The sequence below is a fragment of the Dermacentor albipictus genome, chromosome 2 (genome assembly GCF_038994185.2).
Source record: "Dermacentor albipictus isolate Rhodes 1998 colony chromosome 2, USDA_Dalb.pri_finalv2, whole genome shotgun sequence".
In the NCBI taxonomy this organism is placed as follows: Eukaryota; Metazoa; Arthropoda; class Arachnida; order Ixodida; family Ixodidae; genus Dermacentor; species Dermacentor albipictus.
The window spans coordinates 90,689,108-90,712,027 of record NC_091822.1 but is presented as its reverse complement, the minus strand read 5'-3'; the positions used below and the strand labels follow the sequence as shown (position 1 = coordinate 90,712,027).

At 44.0% G+C, this 22,920-nt stretch overlaps 1 protein-coding gene across 7 annotated transcripts in view; it reads left to right on the top strand.

The window, feature by feature from the left end:
* LOC135901024 (monocarboxylate transporter 12-like) overlaps nucleotides 1-20,978 on the top strand; it is an 85,661-nt gene extending 64,683 nt beyond the window's left edge. For 6 of the 7 annotated variants that reach the window (XM_070532977.1, XM_070532980.1, XM_070532976.1 and 3 more), the window contains one exon: nucleotides 751-849. In XM_070532977.1, the coding sequence (XP_070389078.1) occupies nucleotides 751-818 (68 nt within the window). In that variant the 3' untranslated portion in view covers nucleotides 819-849. Of the gene's footprint in view, nucleotides 1-750; nucleotides 850-20,224 lie in introns of those variants that run through there. The other variant, XM_070532978.1, reaches the window with a different exon arrangement.
* The last annotated feature ends 1,942 nt before the right edge of the window (nucleotides 20,979-22,920 follow it).

Below are 22,920 nucleotides of genomic sequence, written 5' to 3'. Positions count from 1 at the left end.
CTGTGTTCCTGATATCTCAAAATCTTGACTGTGAAAAAGTCGTGAAACAGTCATCACCGAAAGGTTTCCAAACTTTGTGCGCATCTGCGATATTGCAAGAAAGCGACAAGACCGCAAGTTTGTACCACATTCCGCTTCATTCTACGCCGCTCTTATTATCCACTGTTCATGGGTGGTTGCGATCTCATTGATAATCCGCGTAGAATGTTCCTCTGATCCCTGACAAGGCGTGATGAGCACGAGAAGGTAGACGTAACTTCCACAACACGCGTGTTCAAGTGTGCGCAGAGAGCTGTCAGCTTTCTTGTTCGATCGGCTCTGCGTTTCTATGTAGGTCTGCCCTCTAGGGCATGCCGCGCGCTTCGGCAGCTGCGCCTCATGTTTGCTATGCTTCGGGCACTTTTTCTATTAGCAAGTTCAGGACCGCGATTTCGTAGGAGTGCCTATTTCTAATGTCATTTCTTATCATGCTTCGTCAGTGGTAATAGTGACGCGCCACCTGCGTTACCAGTGGACTCTTGTTTAAGTTGCTTGCTAATTATGACCACTAACTCTACCACAGTAGTGAATGTTCCTTTATGGATAATACGCATTGCATTAAACCACTTAATTTTGATAAGATTTCTTGAGTATCTCCTATATTCTGAATGCTGAACCATCACCACCTGTGCGAACATAGGCAGCGCTGCTTTTGCATTTATGTTCACTTATTGGATTACTGAAAATAATTTCTTGGCTTTACTTTTTCAGGTGCCCTGCAAGCTCTCAAAAATGCAACAAATTCCAATGGTCTCTGTCAGCAGACACGGTGTATCTAAATACCATTAGAAGGCCCAATAAACAATGCTTGCGAGATGTATGACGTGCTCTTGCTTCAACCGGAGGACTTGAGGATTAGTGAAAGCTGAAATGGTTGGACAAAATACATACGCAAAGTACATTTATTTATTTGATGTAAGAGTGCAAGCCACTACTTCTATTATCTCTTCTATGTACAAGTGCAAGCCTTTAGTCTTTCCACCTCAAAATTACGCTTTATTTTAGATTTTTCAACAAACCACTAGAGTAACACAACACAGCAATAAGATGAGTACGAATTATCAGGCACGTAGTAAACTTAAAAGAATGACATTTGGATACTAGTAGTAAATATCAATATGAGGCACCAGTCTTTTTCAGGGTGCACACTCTCGCAGGTCATAGATGGTGAACGCACTCATAGGTTACACAAAACTTGTTCATGATGTGTCACGCCAGTGTTGCTTATGCTATATAATGTATGCCGGAAATCGTATTCATCTTTGTATCAAGCAACGGTACTGCAAACCTATATGTGGCAGTGGCATTCTTGGAGTAAACTTGCAGATCCATTTGTCTTTAAGGCTGATTGCAATTCCATAAGTACAGCAAATAGGTTTAAAGAGGGAATTTTTTTAAGCGACATCAAAGCATACTGAACAAACGTGGTCGGAATTGGGGAATAAGTAGGTCTGAAACGGGATAACAGGCTGGAACTAACCGGGATCAAACAGAACGCTGTTAAACAGGGCAAGACTGACCATGATCAAACGGGATTGGAGTTAACGAGTTGAAACTGACACAAACAGCACCTGGTACAAACGGGGTCTCGTTCCCTATTCCTACTTCATGAGATAATAATATAATATAATGATTTATTTCCATCACCAGATGTCTTTGAAAACAAATAGCATTTTCCAGTTGAGTCGGACGGCCTCTCCTTTGACATTCCCTCTGACTACGCAAATACATGCTTCTATTTTTTAAGAAATCGGCATAAGCCACCTCACGATGAATGTCGACGGTAATGTGATTAGCACTGAAGCAGGGAAGATACGTACTGTAAGGGAAACAATGAAACTGTGTGCAGCCTTGTTCTTCTCTCGCGCACCCGACGATGATGACGATCATGATGACGTTGACGATTTATTCCCACGTCTTTTGGATCTTGGCGATGATAAATCGTCAGTTAGCTGCTTGAGTTAATCGGGGATGCTATACATGTTTTTCATTCTGCTACTTTGGTGTACATTTCCATAAAGTGTTTTCTCGTCTTCATAACTTCTCCATCTACCTTGTACCACTGCCTATGTCAGTAACAAATCAGGTTTTCGCTTTTTTCCACCAATACTTTAACTCTGGCTTATCTCGATGGCTGATCGTATGATGCTTTCATCAACATTATCGCGAGTGCAGGTTCCCACTGGCAACTCGCACTGCACTCACTGTTCCATCTCGCAGCGCCGCTGCAAAGTCCACGCGTGTCATGTGTTCGATTCCTCGGACCATGGAAGAAAATTAGTGCATGCTTTTTCACCGTTCTAGAAGGGCACATCTTTTACTTCCATATGCGGGCTTACCTAAAGCTGGCATCAGATATGTTTATTGAAGAGCGCTAGATGCGTATTGGCACATCGTAAGTGATTCAATTACTCCATGACGTACTCCATGACGGCGTTCACACCCTGTGCCGAGGTTCACACCCTGTGCCGCATTCCCATGGACCCATGTCGGCGACAAATAGGTTCATTGAAGAGCGGCACTTACGTACACATTGCCACATATGCAGTGACGTGAGTTGGTCCAATGGTTGGTCCCAATCTGTCTTCTCTCGGTACAGTAGCCCGATGTACCATCCATTCTACCATGGACTGCCTGGTGATATAGGTTGGCGGAAAATGGATGGATGGATGGATGGATGGATGGATGGATGGATGGATGGATGGATGGATGGATGGATGGATGGATGGATCCATCCATCCATCCATCCATCCGTACAAGAACGATCAACAAAGAAACGTGGCACATATCCACAATCAAGCAAGCACCTAGAGTCGGACGGTCTGTGGAAAGGGAAGTCGTAGACATCAACGGCGTCCCTCCCAGCAAGGCTTGACAAGATGGACATATAACTTTATTACGATTAGCATTCCTAGGGTACTTCCCACACTTTCGGGGGGCTGACCATCCGTCCATCCGTCCGTCCATCCATCCATCGATCCATCCATCCATCCATCCATCCATCCATCCATCCGTCCATCCACCCATCCGTCCGTCCGTCCATCCGTCCGTTCGTCCGTCCATCCATCCATCCATCCATCCATCCATCCATCCATCCATCCATCCATCCATCCATCCATCCGTCCGTCCGTCCGTCCGTCCATCCGTCCATCCATCCATCCATCCATCCATCCATCCATCCATCCATCCATCCATCCATCCATCCATCCATCCATCCATCCATCCATCCATCCATCCATCACGCTTTATTCATAACCATGATGACAAAGAATTGTGCTCTATAGAACCATCATTTTGTCAAGGACAACTTTTATGTGATGCGGACGCCATCCTAATCCACTCTAGTGCTACCCGCAGTGGCCCCTGAAAAACACGCGCAGACGCCATTGTTCTGAGAGTCTGTGTAGAGCACAAAACCTTGCACAACTGGTCAACTGCAGTCGACATGCCATAGTTCTCTGCTGAAACACCGTTAACACGCTGCCGTTCTTTCTTAAACCTGCTGCTCACATGTTTATTGACCCGCCGTGGTTGCTCAGTGGCTTTGGCGTTGGGCTGCTGAGCACAAGGTCGCGGGATCGAATCCCGGCCACGGCGGCCGCATTTCGATGGGGGCGGAATGCGAAAACACCCGTGTACTTAGATTTAGGTGCACGTTACAGATCCCCAGTTGGTCGAAATTTCCGGAGTCCTCCACTACAGCGTGCCTCATAATCAGTAAGTGGTTTTGGCACGTTTAACCCCATAATTATTACATGTTTATTGCGCATGCACGTCAGAATCACTACGGGACTGAATACCTATATTGGACGCTTGTGTTTGCTAGCTTGGTTCTCAGTGTACTTGTTGTTCCTGTAATTTTTCGAGCTGCGTCGTTTTTATTGCGATATCAATTTTATGGACACTAGAGGGAAATCTTCAGCGTCATCATGATGTTCCCTGCAGATACCAAGTGGAATAAAAGCCGTACACTCCCAGCGTACTGTACCCTGTGGCTGTGAGCAAAAGTGTGCGAGGAAAAGCGTGCGAGTGTGAGCCGAGCAGGATGGTGCTTTGATGTGCGCATCTTCCGGCAAGCTCAATTTTCGTTCACATGATCATGCGTGTGCTAGACGGTGCGGGTAAGTGCGCGCCCGGTAGCTTCATCAGGCACAATCCAGGGGGTGTGTGAACGCCTGTCTCGTCTATCTCGGCCATGGCTGCTGAGGGCGTACACGGTCTACGGGCGGTATCAGGAATTTTATCAGCGCCGGGTGCGAAGATTAAGGTAGGCTTAAATGGACGGTGGCTTCATGCATGCTGTGTTCCCGTGCGCCTGCTGTGGAAAGTCGCGTAATCTCATCTTTCCGGCACGCATTGATTGAGAAGCCCGAAGTGTTCACTCCCCACAGCCGGCGCTATTCATTACACCAGCGTTGTGAGAGCGAATGTTCTTGGTGGTCGAGTGAGATCCGTATATCTTTGCGTGTGAGCGCCTACCACCATGCTTGATAATTTAATTATTAGGCGGATGTTTAGTGCAGTTTACCTGGCAGATGAAACTGAGAGCCATACAACATGTAAAGGTAAAATACTTTGCTATCGCTATCAACACTCGCCTGTCGTGCGAAAATGCGACTTTTTTTCTAGATTGTCTAACTATTTTGTAACACAAAACAAAAAATCTTACTCTTGCACAGGGGTTACCGCGTCCGGTTCAAAAGTGGTGATTGCTGCAACGACACGAGTTCGATATCCCGTGGTATTGGTTTTGGGCAAAGTTCTCCTTTCTTACCCTCTCTAACGATGGTGAAGCTTAGGATAAGGCATTTTTGATGATGAAGTTTGCAACAGCATAACCAGGCAATTAAGTGCAAAGCCTTTTCGAAGCAAATCCGAAACGTATGTGAAAATACATGCACACAAATAAGACATAAGCTGGCTGGGATGAAACCCGCCTATTATTAGTTCTTCGAACCAACGTAAAGCATTATTACGATCAAAGTAAGTAAATATTTGAAAAGAAAACGCACAATAAAATGAATAAAGGTATAAATGGGCAAGATTGGAACAATCACCTTGTTCTCTCTTTCAATCGGTGTCAGTCGTTGGGATGGGAAAATTGGTTGTTAATACTTATCTCTTAAACAGCGGCCTCTTACTCGCCACGGTAGCTTACTGGCTATGACGTTTCGCTCCTGAACTCAAGGAGGCGGATTTGAGCCCGGCAACAGCGAGCGCATTCTAGTGTGGGCGGAATGCAAAAGTGCTATGTACCGAGCATTGGGAGTCCTTCAAGGATACCCAGGTGGTCAAAATTTATCCATAGCCCTCCTGTACAGCGTACCTCATAATCGCATTGTAGATTTGACGTGTAGAACAGCAGGATTTCAATAATTTAATGGCTCTATCGTCTCTGACTGTGCAGTATTGCGAAGCGAGAACTGTGCCGAAATTTAGTAATTTTTATTCATTTCGAATACCTTCCTGGCCCGAACGCACTAGAGGAAGCAGTGGTGAGTAGAAAAAGAAACAGTACATAATTATAAAATAATGCGCTCTAAAGAACGGCCGGAAATACAGTAGTCTTGAAGGTTTCAACATCATAAATGGCAGCGATGGATGGAGAAAGGTCGCTCCAGTCGGCACTGATTTTTGGAATAAAAGAATTATGAAAGATTTTCGCTCTAAAAAATGGAACACCAACTAAAAACTTGTCATCAGAACGGGATGAAGTGTATGAAGGGCGATCATTGAGATCGTCCTTTATTGTTGGTTGTGGTGATATATCTTGTGGAAAATGCACAGTAGTGTGGTTTTCACGGAAGTATTACTGGCTTAACAGGAATAGTTAGATAACATGAAACGTGGTGTCTTTATCTCTGTGATTTTACAGGTATCGCATACTATGGATGCATATTATAGCTTTAGCCGTACTAAGGTATTGTAGTGGGTAAATATTAACGGTAGAGGTGCAGCAGAGAAATTTCTACGCAAGTATCAAGAAACTGGTTAGCATTAGTACTGACGTGTTCGATATGCGTATGCCATGGTAAGTTGCGCGAGATAAGAACACGTAATATATTTGTACCAGTTGGACTCAAGAGAAGTGTCGTGAAGTAAGGAGACATTTTGTCGGTGTTATTTGTGGAACGCAGTTCACGAATTGTTTTACATATATTAACCATTAGTCGCAGGAACCACTTATCGCACAAGTGGGGTACGCTTGTTAGATTGTCTTAAGCGTTATCAGAATCAGTGTGGTTAGCTATTTTGCGATAAATGACGCAGCCACCTTTGAAAATCGTAATAGTTGAATGGGAAATGCATTTAGGATGGTCGTTAATATAAACAAGGAACAGGAGTGGTCCCATTAGCGATCCCTGGGGTACACACGAGAAGGCAGAAGTGAGTGAGCCTAAACAGTCGTTAGGAGAAACATACTAGGTTAGATTACATAGAAAGATTTTAATACAGTTTAGTACATTGGGTACAATGTTAAGCATGCTTAGTTTAAGGATGAGGAGACCATGTGAAAAAGTTTCGAAAGCTTTGGCCTAGTCCAAGAACACGCAGTCTACATCGAAGCCCATGCCAGTACCCTAAATAGGTCATTAGTAAAACATATCAGTTGTGCTTCACATGAAAGTGTTTTTCTGAAACCTTGTTATCCAGTCCAAAACAAGAAATTAGACTAATGGATGTCGATCATATGAGAATGCATATTATGATCCAATATTTTATATGGTATGCTTATGAGTGATATAGGATTAGTTGTCGGGAGAATGAGTGTTAGCTGATTTAGGGACTGGAACAACCTTGCCAACCTTGCAATATCTTGAAAGTACAGAGAAATGTAGGGACTGGTAAAAGAGCATTGAATGCATAGTGGAAGAATATGGTTCAGGAATTTTCAGCATTTTACAATTGATTGAATCTTCACCGGATCAAGGAGATATCAGGCTTTCAATGAACTTTCGTATGCCTACCCACGTTATTGAAAGATAATTCATTGGTGAACAAGAGCAACTTCTTATAGACGGTAGAGTAGCCGGAGCAAATTTGTAAAACACGGGAGCAAATACGTCATTTAATACGCACCAGCGCTGTTTCAAAGGGATGCAACATTGTCAGAACGGGCTAGTTCAATTACTCTGTTTTATTTCCCACCAACAATATTCCAGAATTTCCGTGCATTAGATTACAGAAGTTATGGGAAAGCGTTATCGAAAGAAATCTTCCTTGCATTTATAATAGCGATAGCATAATCAGCCTGAATGTAATGATATGCTTCTCAGAGTTCGGTGCACTTAGTTGCTTTGGCGCGATGAAAAATTCGCTTCTTTTTGTTTCGTAGGTGGCGTAGGATTCCAGTTAACAACGTTGAGGCAGCATTCTAAACAATCTTCCTTTTAGGCACGTAGCGATGTATCAGTGTTAGCAGTTTGTTTTCGTACAATGACCAGTTCTCATTTTTACTGCACGTTCAGAAAAGTTGTGTGTGTAGTCAGCAATGAGTGATTCTACTTTAGTTGTAATGAATGTGGTATCGGCGGCATTGCAATCACGTACAGTTTTAACGACTTTCCTGGAGCGAACTCCCTTCTTAAGTGCGAAGTGCAGAAGCGAGAGGTTCCGATTCCTTTTAGGTACGTTGGAGGAGAGACCAAATCGGGAGCTGTTGTAGAAAGGACATCTAAAGTGTTAGAGGAAGTCCTGGTACTGTGTGTGGGCTCATGAATCATTTGGGTTAGATTGAAATCGGCGCAGATGTCTAAAAAGTGGGCGCACTCGGAAGATGATTGCATAAGGGAAGGAACACAGTCTTGCTACACTATGTTTAGAAAATTAAAATCGCCTAGTAAACATAAATGTGAATTTGGCTATCAAAAATTGATTTATTAAGGGCATCATGGACGTCAGTATGGGCGTTTCAAGATGCTTTCCATTCGTTCCAAGACGCTTAGTTTTATTTCGCTGCGGTGCATTCCGTGTCACTGCTGTTTGTACCACAGAAATGCTCTCATGTCCGTATAAATATTCACCCGCAAGTGATAAGCACATCTTTATGTATCTCTTTTACACACGAGACAAATCTTCATCGTCACTGTCAGCGTTTTTACATCTTTTTGTAATTAGTTTGACCTGTGTTCATCTTTTTGTTGTTCCTGCCTTAATGTGCTGATCCTACTTACTCAGTCTATGTCTTGCTTTACTTTCGTCTTTGTGGCTTGTCAGCTGACTGCATATTTCTTGTTGGATTCCCTTCTGGTCAATTTCCCGTTTCCCTGCCCTCCATCCTAAAGGGTATGCAGGCTAAGTCTCTTGTGGCAGTTCCCCACTTGCTTCTTCATTATTTTCTTCCGTGTGTGGATGTGTGTTTAAATATCAAATAAAAACTTGAAGTTTCCCCCGAAAGGCGGAACAACGATTGTGATAGCCAATTAGTACGATGTAAAGACTATAGATTTATCGGCCGTATAAACTTGGAAACACTCACTTGCTAACTGAATTAACAAGTATGGTGTCAGAACCCACAAGCAAACATGAACACATCACATTCGACGAGCACGCGCACTGGCTGTCACAACGCGGTTGTGAGCAGCAGCGAACGCAACAGCAGCGAGCACACAGCGAACTTAAACGCGTACGTGAGCCGTCTGGAGATCCCTAAAGTCCTAGATACGGTGTGCGCGACCACGCACGGCCGTGTAAAGCACTCACTTGGCGTAGTAAAAGCCTCCCCCCCCCCTCCCTCCCGGGCTGCCTCAAGCATTTTTCCATACATCACGCACGAGTTCGAGCCGCGATCGCCAGTTCTTCTAGCGCCCGGACGCGAAAAGCGCAGCTGCTGCTAAGGTCCCTGAATAAATCTAAAAAGTAGCGACATTCCACCATGCCCAGCCTCTCCTTCCCCCTGGCCTTCTCGCAGCTCGCTTTTTCTGTCGTAGCTTACCCTCGCAGTTTGGTCGTTCGCTCGGAAGCCGCTCATAGAGTTACAGGAGGTGAAATATTAAAATTGTTGTTTGGTGTTTGCGCATGAATTTTTACCTTATTTAGGACTTGGTTATTGTGTGCCCTGAAAATAGCGATGATGGAACGCCATGAAACTGGCAAGAGCAGACCTCCTTTGTGCTTTTTCGGCGCGCAACTGCGCGCCTTTATTGTGGCTTCGGGTTGGCTGCCTAATTCCACTTAGAAGAAGGCTTTTGAGGCAAGTTTGCTGGACGAATTCCTTTTGCTGTGGAGTACTAGCACAAAAATCATATTTCTTTTCCTCGCCAATATTGTATACGCAATGTACATGATGTTTGTATACATGCCAGAGCTTTGTTCCCTTACAAAACTTTTTATAGAAAGTCCATAGACGGTCCATAGACATTTGTCTATGAAGTCTATAGACTGTCTATAGACATCTCTTTAGACTGGTCTATAGACAGTCTATAGATTTATGGACGCACACTTTTTATAGACTGGTCTATAAAAAGTCTGAGTTTACAGACTGTCTATAGACATTTCTTTAGACTAGTCTATAGACAGTCTATAGACTTATGGCCGCACACTTTTTATAGACTAGTCTATAAAAAGTCTGAGTCTACAGACTGTCTATACACTGTCTATAGACTGTCTGTAGACTTATGGCCATACACTTTTTATAGACTAGTCTATAAAAAGTCTGAGTCTATAGATTGTCCTTAGACTTTCGATAGACTTATGGCCATACACTTTTTATAGACTAGTCTATAAGAAGTCTGAGTCTATAGACTGTCTATAGACCGTCTATAGACTTATGGCCATACACTTTTTATGGACTAGTCCATAAAAAGTCTGAGTCTAGAGTGTCTATGGATTAATTAAAATTCATGTTTGTAGACAGTTGTCTGCATAATGTCTATGGGCAAGTGTATAGGCTTACAGTTCTACTTTTGCAGACTGAAGTCTATGGAATGTCTACAGACAAATGTATATATACTATAAACATTCTATAGACTTCAGTCTACAAAAACAGAACTTTATAATCCAATACACTTTTTTCTATGACATTCTGCATACACTTGCCAACAAACATGCATTTTCATTAATTTATAGACACTCTTTAGAAACAGACATTTTATAGACAAGTCTACAAAGAGTGTATAAGGCCATAACTCCATAGCGGCTATCTACAAGTTAGTTTACATTTTTCATTACATGCGGTAGCAAAACGTTTTGAATGTATTTCATTTCATTTTATAGATATGAAATGCATGGAATGCAGATATTATGCATGTGCACCTGTTCCTTTTCATCTGCACTTATGCATTACCGTTAGTAGATTAATAAAGCTCCTGAACCAGCTGTACTTTCATATATGTTGCATAAACAAAGAATTTATATAGTGCTGAATCATGCAGTGCAAAAAATAAAACAAATGCACCGGCAATGCATTAACCGTTTTTATTGCTGGATATAATACATGAATTCCTTAAATTCTTGTCTTATGCTATTATGGAATCCGATTAAATATTTACACTACTCCTTGGCAAGCATGGTCGGCAGGCTGGCCTTGACCTTTGTGTCATTAGTCCCAAAGGTGCTGCAGGTGTATGCTGCAAATAAGTACATGCAGCAGTATGAGGCAAAAATAACAGATGTGTATTCTTTGTATGTTCATTAAGCAGCTGAATATATTTACTCAAACCATCTAAGTCAATACTTAATGCGGTTTAACTATGACTAATGGCTGCTTGTCAATACAAATCAGTACCTTTATGCAATGTGCTATTGCATGGTATGGTGAACAATTAAACAGTCACAACTGCTGCTCGTGTCAGCAACAGTATGTTCCCTTTTATGACAAGTTCATATATGATGCATTAATGTACTTATCCCAAATGGTCCCTATATTTATTGCGGAAACGTTACCCAGTTGGGCTGTCTGTACAGTTTTTTTGGCTGGTAGTTAAGTATGCCCGTGCAGAGGGATGTTTTCAGAAGACGTGACTGGAATATTCCCAGTATCATGCCTAAGATTGTAATTTATTTTGCTTAGTACACATTGAAATGTATTTCTCATACTTTTAAATGAATGGGTCATTGGCCATAACTTCAACAGATGGCAGATGGGTTGATTGTATTGATATGGTACCTTCATTTCTTGCAGGTAATGAGGCCTCTTGGGCATGCTAACAGGTTTCCAAGTTAGGTATACCACATGAGCACCCGAAATACCACACGAGCACTTTGTGTCATGGCACGACAGATATGCACCTCCTAGGAAACAGAACTGATAGTATAGTTCGAATGAATTCTATCACAGTAAATTATTTAAGGTGTTTTGAAAGATGAAAATTTTTTCTAGGCTATCGAGGTTCAGGACGTTTAGTTAACGCAAAAAAAAAAAACATATTGAGTAAGAAATGCTTTGTCAGTCTGCTTAACTTTCTTTTTTTTTTCAATAAATAGAACCAATTTCCCTCAATTTTTATGAAGTGAAACGTTTTAAAAATATATTTAACACAGAGACTGTCTGGAAACTTTGACATGTAACAAGACAGCATACCTATGTGGCCAATTTAAAGTTTCCCGATCTTTTTCCAAGCCTTTCCTGGCTGTTTTCATGAAAATTTTCTGGCAATCTATGACGCCTGCAGCTTAAGTGCAATAAAAAATACTATGGTTTAATGCTTGCCAAGTAGTGCCAGTCCATAATATTTAGATAAAACGAATAACACGTCAGTCACTTAACATGTAGGATTAGATGCAACTGACTTGAATCCCTTGTTTAATAAAGCTGACAAGGGCTTCGGCAAGTTCGTAATTGATGGCCGCACGAGTACAGCACGGAAGACACAGAGACACGCGTAAAACAAATGCAAGAATGTGAGGGAAAACTATACAATGAGTTATTTTTACAGTTCAATAGTAGTTTTCTATATAATTTGCTCTCACCACTTATGCCTCTAGTTAACTTTGTTTACCTATGACTAAAGACTACATGGCAATATTAATCAGTGCCATTATGATGTTTCGTTATATTACAGTATGATAAGCAGTTAGACAACCATAATGGTCGCCGGTGTTAGCAACGGTACGTTTCGTTTCAAGACAGGTTCATGTGACACACAGTGTACTTATAAAAATAAAAGAAATGTGAGAATCCCAAACGATTCCTATAATAATAATTGTTGAAACAAAGATACCCTGCTGAACTGTGCACATTTTTCAGGTGTTAATGCAATGTGCCCGTGCCGATCGAGCATGCTCAGCATACTGACTGCAGTTTTGAACAATCACGTTAACATTTGCAATTTATTTCCGCTTAGAACAGTCTGCATTGTCTCTTTTCTCATACTTCGAGATGAATACATTTGCCACACTTTCAGTAGAATGCACATGAATGGGGGCGTACTGATCAGGTTACTTATCAACTAAAACATGTTACGATCTCTCAGGTGTGTTAATAAGGGTAGAACAAATGCAATGTCCACTGAATTATTTGAATAATCTGTGCGTTATCTACTAAATAAAGACCACCAAATTGATAATCTGGCTCTTTTTTCTTTTGTACAGCGCATATAGTATGCAGTCTGTCCAAGACGACGGCGCTACATGCAACAGTAATGAAAACCGGAACACTTATTGCGCACGACAAGGGCTTCATACCGTGCACGACTGGCACAATGCGAATCTGCGCCAGCAGCTGCCTAGAGATTAAGAGCACGTAAACTGCATAACCCCGAAGCATCGAAAGGCGCTTAACGCTTTTCATATAGCTCGAAAGATAACTTCTGCTGCTAAACTGTTCAAAAAAGAGACAAAAAACAAATCTTCCAACTACCGTCAAACGCAATGCCTTCAGTCTGAAACGTGCAAAGGTGCTTCCCGGAGCGACTAATTTATTGTGCTCCAATTTTTTCGGCTAAGTTGCGAAGCTGCGAGTGACTGAGCTTATCGCAGGTTTCATGCTCCAAAAGCGTTTGTGGTTGCATATAAATAGAGTGGGTGAATCTAGAGATTTTCGCTTGACATTTCTTCAAGTCTCGTGTTTTGCTTGCGGTAACTTCCCAAAATTATTTAGATTGGTTGCCAGATACCTTAAAAATACTGCTACCTTTAAACAATGCGAAAACGGCAGTGCACACACTGCTGATGCATGCCCCGCAAACACGGCCTTTCATCCGAGTACGTTAGCATTTATTTAACTATACGTGTCTGTCAGAACATTCTTGATGCTAACACAATTTCGAGATATATACGTAAAGCGTGTCACGAGAATTTCACTACACATGCGGCGCAGCATTCATCGCGGCCGGATCAAGCGCCACGAAATGAGATCTACCACACTGGCTGCCCAACATACACAATCCGCTTAGTGGTAGCTCAATATCAAGTTAAAACATAGTGTAGCTTCCTTCTTTACGCACCTAAACTATTATGCGAAAATCAACAAGCCCGAGCGATCGCTCGCCGTAAAACATTCCGTATAGTAGAAGCGAGAACAAGAGCGCGTTATGAAACCACGTCAACGACAAACCGACACTATACCCGAGTCGCCTGCGCTACATGCAGCCGCTTCGCGCTACGAAATGCGCTCACATAATCATGAGCTATTGACGCAAAACATCTTTGCTAAAGCTTACCGTTCAGTGTAGTTGACGTGTGATGTCACAAAGATGACACGCATACACAGACACCAACGTTCAGGCGGACACCGCACACCGGTACAACCGTATACGTGCCTGGCGCACTCGTTAAGATGGCGCACCGCCGCGCATGCGCAAGATCTCCGCGCACGCGCATGAGCTCCGCGCGCGAAAGCGCGCGCGCTCGGAGGAGTGTGAGCGCCTTTTCCTCCTTCATTTTTTTTCGCTCTCTCTCTGCGCGCCATGCGCGCCGGAACGGGTGGCTTATTCATCTGTATCACCATTATTCATCTTTTTTCGTGGACGAAGGAAATGCGCTGGCAGGTTGTATGACAAACGCTGTGGGCTATCGTATGAAACTGGAACGCTAACTTGAATGCGCTGTTTGTAAAAGCCATTACAGGGCCCTTCAAAGGTTTCAGACGCATTATTGCCAGCGTCGATTAGTAATACAGCGTACTTGTAGCATATCTTCCAGCGTACCACCAAATGTGATGCCCGCACGTATGTTAGTGCTAATTTTCTGTTCCGGTGATAGGTCAAAGCAATCAGTACAGCATTGAGGTACTCATATGCGTGGCTGCCCAGGCATACCGCCGGCGAAATACTGGGTGGGCTCTGATAATTTGGCACCTATTTTAAGTGAATGAGAAACTTTGATGGGTTTACAGTGCAGGATATCAGTCAACAAAAAACCGCCCTATGTTAGTGACGCAGCCGAGGTATGAAGAAAATGTGAAAAGTATCCGAGAATCGGACGACACACAACGCGAACACCACATGCGCGACATCGGTTCATCGCACATTCACAAAGTCCGCGTAGTCAGCTACAAACATTACGAGTGTCCTTGCTGTTAGCTCGATGCCTGTTTGGAATCCACTTGTAGCTGAAGCTGGCGTTCATAACAACTATTATAACAATTGGATCGGCGTTTTGCTTTCTTTATTCTACTGCCGCAAAAGTGATGCGACAACTGTGAAGACTGTCTTGGGATTGCCGAGACCGACTACGTAGATCATATCATGTGGTCAACAAATGCGGAGGTATACACTATGTGTATACTAATGTCTACAAATAGGCTCTACAGCAATCTCAGCAGTATACAACTTCAGTGGCTTATATCAAACGCAGCTACGTATTATCCACCGGTACCTGCGCTTGGTTACAGCGTACACGGGTTGGGCCCAGATTAACGATGTTTGTCTATTGTTAATCTATAGACATGCAATACCACGACAACTCAGAGGCAGACCAGGTGGTGAATTCACCACCTGGTCTGCCGGCTTTCGCGACTTATTCACCACCTTTGCCACATCATCACCATCTGACCTTCACCAGCTGGTCTCGCGAAGTGTACGTCCGGGAAGCAGCCAGGATTAGGGCCTTCGGGTGCCTGGAAGACCTTTGTGGCTCAGACGTTGCCTGTTCCGCCGCGATCCTCGTTCGGTGCAGCTGCACCGAATGACGACTAGCAGTCTGCACGGTTTGCCCGCCGCGCCGGGGTTGCACGCGGTGCCGGTCGCGCATGAACCAGTGCCATATCATCGCCTTCGCAGAGGGCGGGGAGTATGGGAACTCGGCATTACATATTATCGACTTTCTTATATAGACATTCAATACACCAGGAGAGAAAAAGAAATAGAAACCTTAGCCGACTATTATTATTAACTGTCTAATATAGACAGTCTATAGACAGAGTATGGACAAAAATAAATAGAGACTGTATCGGCTTTCGTCTATAGGTAGTCCATATAGAGGAGAAGCAGACAAAAAAGAAACAAACACCTTATCGACTTTTTTCTATAGACCGTCCATAATCTACGAGTAGACGAAAACAAATAGAAACCTTATCGACTTTCGTCTTTAGAAAGCCTGTAGACAAAGTATGGACAAAAATAGATAGAGACCATATCCACTTTCATCTATAGGTAGTCCATAGAGGGGAAGGATAAAAAAAAACACCTTATCGACTTTTTTCTATAGACTGTCTATAGACTGCGAGTAGACAAAAAGAAATAGAAACCTTATCGACTTTCGTCTATAGAAAGTCTATAGACAAAGTATAGCCGCCGTGGTTGCTCAGTGGCTATGGTGTTAGGCTGCTGAGCACGAGGTCGCGGGATCGAATCCCGGCCACGGCGGCCGCATTTCGATGGGGGCGAAATGCGAAAACACCGGTGTACTTAGATTTAGGTGCACGTTAAAGAACCCCAGGTGGTCGAAATTTCCGGAATCCTCCACTACGGCGTGCCTCATAATCAGAAAGTGGTTTTGGCACGTAAAACCCCATAATTTAATTTAATTTTATAGACAAAGTATGGACAAAAATAGATAGAGACCGTAATCTACTTTTGTCTATAGGTAGTCCATAGAGGGGAAGGATACAATAAAGAAACAAACTCCTTATCGACTTTTTTCTATAAACTGTCTATAGACTGCGAGTAGACAAAAGAAATAGAAACCTTATCGACTTTCGTCTATAGAAAGTCTATAGACAAAGTATGGACAAAAATAGATAGAAGCTGTATCGACTTTCGTCTATAGGTAGTCCATAGAGGGGAAGTAGGCAAAAAAGAGCAAACACCTTATCGACTTTTTTTCTATAGACCGTCTATAGACTGCGTATAGACAAAAAGAAATAGAAACTTTATCGACTTTCTTCTATAGACAGTCTACAGACTTTGTATCAACAAAAGTCCAAATCTATAGAAAGGAAAGCTCGTCTATAAGAAGTCTATAGACTTTCTATAGACAGTCTAAAGTCATTTTTGTAAGGGTTTGAATGTATTTATATGTCGTCCATGGGCCTTGCATTGTACTCGTAAGCGAAAACACTGTCGCTGCTTGCACGGATCAACCTGCTTCACCAGTTATTTTTATTGCATTGATCATACTCTTTATTTTGATTTTTAATGACACTTGCCCGGAGTGAAAGGGGTGCGATGAAGGTTTCGCCGGTATACGCCAAATTCGATGCGCTTGCGTGTGTGCAGCACTATGTAGCTGCCGATTCAACAACTCTGATGTTGTTTGCGCTGCACTTCCACGTCACTTCAATAATGTTCAATATAAAAATTCTAGGTCTGACGGTCCACGAGTCAGGAACCGGAACTGCTTGGCTCTCCAGCGCTAAAAAGCAGGCGATTCCGACATTGAGTCTGATTAGGCGCATTGCTACTAAAACGGGCGGCGCCCGCTCATATCTGGCGGGACATTTGGTGAAGGCGGTAGCGCAACCACGCCTTGTCTATCATTCCCAGTTCCAGCATTTGACGAGGGCACAATGGGATCGCCTTGAAGCTGTTAATCGCGAGGCAATGAGGGTCATCCGTTGCCTTCCCCGCATCAACCCGATCATGGCTCTCCAAGAGAATGCACAGCTGAACACACTAGATGAGCTGGTGAAGCAGCGACGTGATGCTCGCAGGCTTAAGGCCAGCCTATCACACGCAATCTGTGCTCTCAGAGCTTACGCTTTCTCGTACTCCCTTCTACCACCACCATCGCCAGCTCTTCCTACCTGGAGTTTCGTACAGCTGGGTGATGACACGCCAACTGATATACGTCGCTCGACATCAAATCACGCGGCGGCGTCGCTTCGTGACCGAATTATAGCTCAAGACGCCCACCTGCCGCTTGGCTCCATCGTGCTTTACGTTGATGCAAGTATTTAGGATAGTGAAATGACCAGCGTACTTTTTTGCCCTTGCGCACCTGCCCGTGCCATTCCGGTTTCAAGTACAAGAGCCTCTTCCTTTTGTGCTGAGCTCCTTGCTGTTCGAGAAGCGTTGCGCTCTGTGGTCGCCTTTCCCATAGTCCCTACGGCCTGTATCGTCATCCGCACTGATACCCTCCAGGTGGCGCGGCTTCTGCGACGCGTCAGTCGCAGCCCTGAAATATGTCAGCAGGTTGATCTTCTGGCGGCACGCATCCCGCAGCCAATATCTATCGAGTGGATCCCACGCAACCTTCTAAGCTTCCAAAGCTGCGCGGATTCTTCCACCCGTCTCGCGATCTCTCCATCGTCACTGCCTCAGCTCTTTCACCTAAATGATGCCACTCTCCTTTTAACAAGAAAGGAGCACCTCCCGCGCCGCACACGTGCTCTCATACCTCCATGTGGTAAACTTCCCCCGCGGTCTTACACGTGCAGAGGAGGTAGCGCATTGGAGGATACGGGTCGGGGTTGCCCTCACTCCTGCCGTGACTTGGAAGTGGCCGCACATTCGCCAGTTGCATCTTCGCCCTGAGAGTCCAGTCTGCAAGTCGCGAAATGCTGAAGCCGACATCCACCACCTGCTGTGGGTCTGTCCTGCACTCAAACCGAGGAGGTTCCGGCACCTCGCAGTAGCGGGACTTTCGCCGCATAATCCTAGTGACAACCCGCCGTGGTTGCTCAGTGGCTATGGTGTTGGGCTGCTGAGCACGAGGTCGCGGGATCGAATCCCGGCCACGGCGGCCGCATTTCGATGGGGGCGAAATGCGAAAACACCCGTGTGCTTAGATTTAGGTGCACGTTAAAGAACCCCAGGTGGTCAAAATTTCCGGAGTCCTCCACTACGGCGTGCCTCATAATCAGAAAGTGGTTTTGGCACGTAAAACCCCAAAAATATTATTATAATCCTAGTGATTACACTGAGTGGACGCATGGACCACATTATCGATCCCTTTTAGACTTCATTAGATCCGCTAACCTTTTTTTATTCATTTAATCATCTTTATTCACCCCCATCCCATACCCCTGTATTCCCTGAAGCATTTAGCCTCGCAATAAAAAAAAATCATCTGAGTGCCACTGAACACAAGGCACGTGGCATATTCGCCTGAATAACGTGAGCGTCATGTAAAAACGTGCCCTATCCACGTGGGGAATCTGAGCTATTCTCGTCATTCCGTCATGACACTGGCATCTCATTATACAGTTAAAGTTGTCCTACACTTTTATGGTAGACTGGTGCCGTTGTCTCTCAAGCGCGAACATTACAGGGGAACCTGTACATTATTTGTCATCAAAGCGTATGCCGAGGCCAAAGTTGATCACTTTTCGCTATTGCAAAGTGTCAGGTGAATATGACGCAAAGCATTCATGCGCCACTTTAACCTACCGAGACGGCGAAGCGGAGAAAGCCTAAGTACAATAGTCAATCAAAATCACTTGCACTGGTAGCGAACACCTTTTCCTCGCAATATATATATATTCGCAGCGCCTAACGAAGGCATGGACTGACAAAGCTACGCTCTTTCAGTACTACAACAATCTTACGTGTTACGTTTCTAGCACGATTTATGACAGCGCAGAGCCTACGCACTCATAGCTTGATGCGCCTGTTGGCGACGGCGCGATCAGGAAAACAATTGTGAATGAGCACCGAGAATAGGACCCCTGCTATTGTTGAAAGGGTACAGAGCTCAGGCACGGGTAAGCTTAACCCATGCCTGAGCTCCGTACCCCTTCAACAAAGAAATAAGTTTCGTTCGTACACGTTTGCACCTCTGGCACTCTTAAAATAAATACCTAACATACCTCAAAACAAGAACTGAGTTCTTCAACGGTGCGGATAGCCATGTCACTCAGCGAAAAAATCTGATATACTTTGTGAAAGCCTTGCCGCGGAAACTCGGCGGCCAACTGTCAAGGTGGGGAGCGCGACAAGAAGAGGAAAATAAGAAAAAAAAATAGAGAAAAGCACGCAAGAAATACCATGCGATGGCGCTCAACCAATTCCAAGATGCAGACCTTCTCTCCTGCTCCTTGCATGCTCCTCGTAGTAGCGGCGGCTGCAACATAAAAGTATGTCGCTATCTATTGGTTTCATTCAGGGGCCTTAGCTGCTGCCGGAGCACAAGTGCGCCCACCTCTCTCCCTCTCATCCCTCCGCGGTCTTACGCGCGATGGAAGACGGCGGTGTGCTCTCCACATTTTTCCTTCGCGCGCGCCAGATTGAGCCGCGATCGTCGGCTTTCCTCGCGTGCTTTCACTTGCACATACAGCACACGACGCGCGGCGGTGTTATCGCCCTTCGATTTTATCCAGAAGATAACGGCGATGGTGACGGCAAAAATGCGCCTAGGGTCTCGATATAATTGCTATTACAATAACACTAATTATACTTGCTAAACACACTTGATGAAACATATAACTCACAGCCCATGACTGTTATTTTAAATCATCTGAGAATTTGAAATGATAAAACGGCAGAGCAATATGAGTGCTCGAACCTGAACGTTATGCAATTTTACTGGAGCGGCTCCTTACGGGCAACGTAGTGACGCCTGTGCTACTGCATTACAGGTCGTACATGGCGTATTAACGCTCGTAAGGGCGCCACAAATTTTGGCGCAGCTGCGTATCTCTTTTTCGTTAGTCTGACCCACGTGTTGTTTCAACACTGGGCGACGTTGTCATGCGTTACGCTGAACCTTGTTCTCGCAGTCAGTGCTGTGCCCTTCATGCGAAACTCCCAATTCTTGCCCATAGGTTATTTAATTTCTTGCAGAGCCTATAGTATTGATTCAAGTCCAAAATAACTAGCTGTTTCTGTTGGCCTACCGAACATGTCTTTCTCATTTTCTTTTTCAGGGTTCTTCAGGGATGACCTTGGTTCGTACAACGAGATGTTCTGGGTCCTTGGAGGCTTCAGCTTTTTTGTGAGCGTTCAGTGGACGTTCGTGTCCTTGGTCGATAGAAAGAGAGCTCGCAGGTGGCAGCCAGACATTGCGCACGAGGGCTCGGAGCAAAAATCGTGACGAACTATGGCAGTATAGGGTAATAATTTGAGAAAATATGAATTATTGCCGAGCTTTCATGGTAAGACTAGTAAATACTTTTGATGCTTTTATTTTTAAATGCGGGAGCATTTAAAAATGTTCTATAAAATAGGGTGTTACACCTATTATGGACTTGTGGGACTGCATCGTAGCATGCTGCTAGAAAATAATTTCTACTTAGTTGGGATTGCCAATGCTGTCGTGGTAAATATGAAAATATATTACATTGAAGCTATATATGGCTAGGGTTCCATTATTTTTTGTTCTGCTTGAACAAGAACTATTATCATCTATGGCTCATAGGCATAGATGCAGCGTGTGGCAGGCAGCGACAGGCAGCGTGTGAGGTAGGCAAGGAAAATAAAATGCAATACTAGTAGCCGCGTAAGGCAGAGGCTACAAGCACCCAGCAAAGTTAAACGAACAGTGCTTATATTCTTTCTAACCATGCATACAACATACAGAAGAGCATGTCGAAAACTGTCATCATGAATGGCTCATACCCCGTGAGCAATGGCACATACCCCCATCAGCAAGCAAGAGAGAGAGAGAGAAATTTATTTACAGAAAGGCAGAGAGGTCGGCCTGAGCTATAACATGATTTGGCCTGCTACTCTAAACTGGGGAAAAGGGACGGGGAGGGAAAGGGTGGATGAATGATGATGGTATAAGGAAGATATGCGTATATACAAAAAATTCACTGACTCATAGTCCGGTAATGTTCATGGCTGCTGACTTTGCTTAAGTTAGCTGCGATGACACTACCCCTGTTGGCATCCTCGGTGATTTCCATGTGTACGTGTCGGTAGCGAAAATAGAGCAGTTTACTCGTTCCTTGTTGGAGACACATCCAGTCCGACGCCACACTGACCCGGCCCTATCGACCACCTAGTAGAGTACGTGTATCGATTTGACATTATCAAACAATGTGTACGTAGCTTTCATCACGATGACCACTCATCAAATAAATGAATTCTTACCTTTCTTCAAAATTATGAGTTACCGCCGTGTCGTGTGCTAAACTGCTTTACTGGTCAACCACCTTCACAGAGTCGAACGACTCATGATCTTTGTATATGTCCTCAAAGGTATACCTGCGTAGAAGATGGAGTGCTTGAAGAAACATTGAAAAAGAACACTGAAGTAGTTTGGGTTGAAGGGGTACTCTTGAAAAACTGTACTTTGATTGATGTTGCGGCAATAGGTTGATTATTATAAGCAAGAAAGGTGGTGAATGTTCCAACTTTGAATGTCGCGCCGAAATCTCAGGGACTATACTTCATTGCCGAGTCACTGGTAGGAAAGTATCCTTTTCGCATTTCGGCGGTTGTGGTTCAATAAAAGTTCTTGAAACATCGTAACTTTAGTATTTTTCTTTTTTAGAATACGATGTAGTTAATTCTTTTTTCTGACGCAAGCTTGGTACGCCTGAGCAGATGGCGTCAAAAGCGATGACCCCATGGGTAGCTGGTGCCGATAGCTGAAGGTGGCGTCGCCAATTTGAAGTCGCGGATTTTGTTGTTGCGTCTTCTCTGGCGTAGCAACAGTCGTGTCTCGGTAAGAATGTGGTTTTTCGTATGTGGAAAGGTAATTCACTAACACCGGGGAAATTGTTTTTCTTTTTAGTGTCCTCTTAGACGTGCCCCTTCCCTGTTTCACACATTGTGTGATAGCTGTAAGGTGTGGATTACCTTCCTCAAATCATTTCTACTGTAATTTTCTAACGACGACTTCCGATCCTTTTATTCTTTGAATTTGGTAGTCCCTGGAGTGTATAAGTAGAATATATTGCACTTGGGATAAGTGCCAAGACAAGGCAGTGCATGTTAGTGTGGACCAAGATTGCTCTGAATTTGAAATCAAAAAGGGCAAAATTTACCGCTTAGAAAGAGCAATCTCCAAGCAGCACGGCGCAAAGTGAATGAACTGTTTTGTGCTTGCGAGCAAATGTGAGGCTTTCAAACAGTTGGCCGGCAATAGCATTGGAATAATGAGCACACCTTGGATAAAAATATCCATTTCGAACCTACAGTTTGGAATCTGGTAAAGCAAGCTGTCAGGAAGCCTGTAAGGGAATCGCATGCAGCTACTTGTATATTTCACAGCGTTTTTCACCAGAACAATTAACTCTCTGTCAATGAAGGAGGCAAGACATGGAGAACCGTATCATATGGCCTCGTGAACTCACATTGCAGTGTATCTGGGATGAGCTCCCGTTATGACGACGTATCCTGGGGAGTGGACAGATTCTGGAAATAGCAGATTAGTAAACTGCACTTTACTGGGTGAAATAACGACAAACCAGACCTGCCAGATCCCAAACTCTAGCAAAGTAGGCATCAGATGTTTATTCTTATAAAGTAAGTGTGCTCTTTACGGCGCATATGTATTGCAGTGAGGATATTTTGATGTGATTTGCTGAATCACCGAGTAATTCGGTAGAAAGCGATGTAACGCAGCAAGGACATCAGTGGGGGTAGTAACAATGGTAGTGCTGTCCTGAGTGTG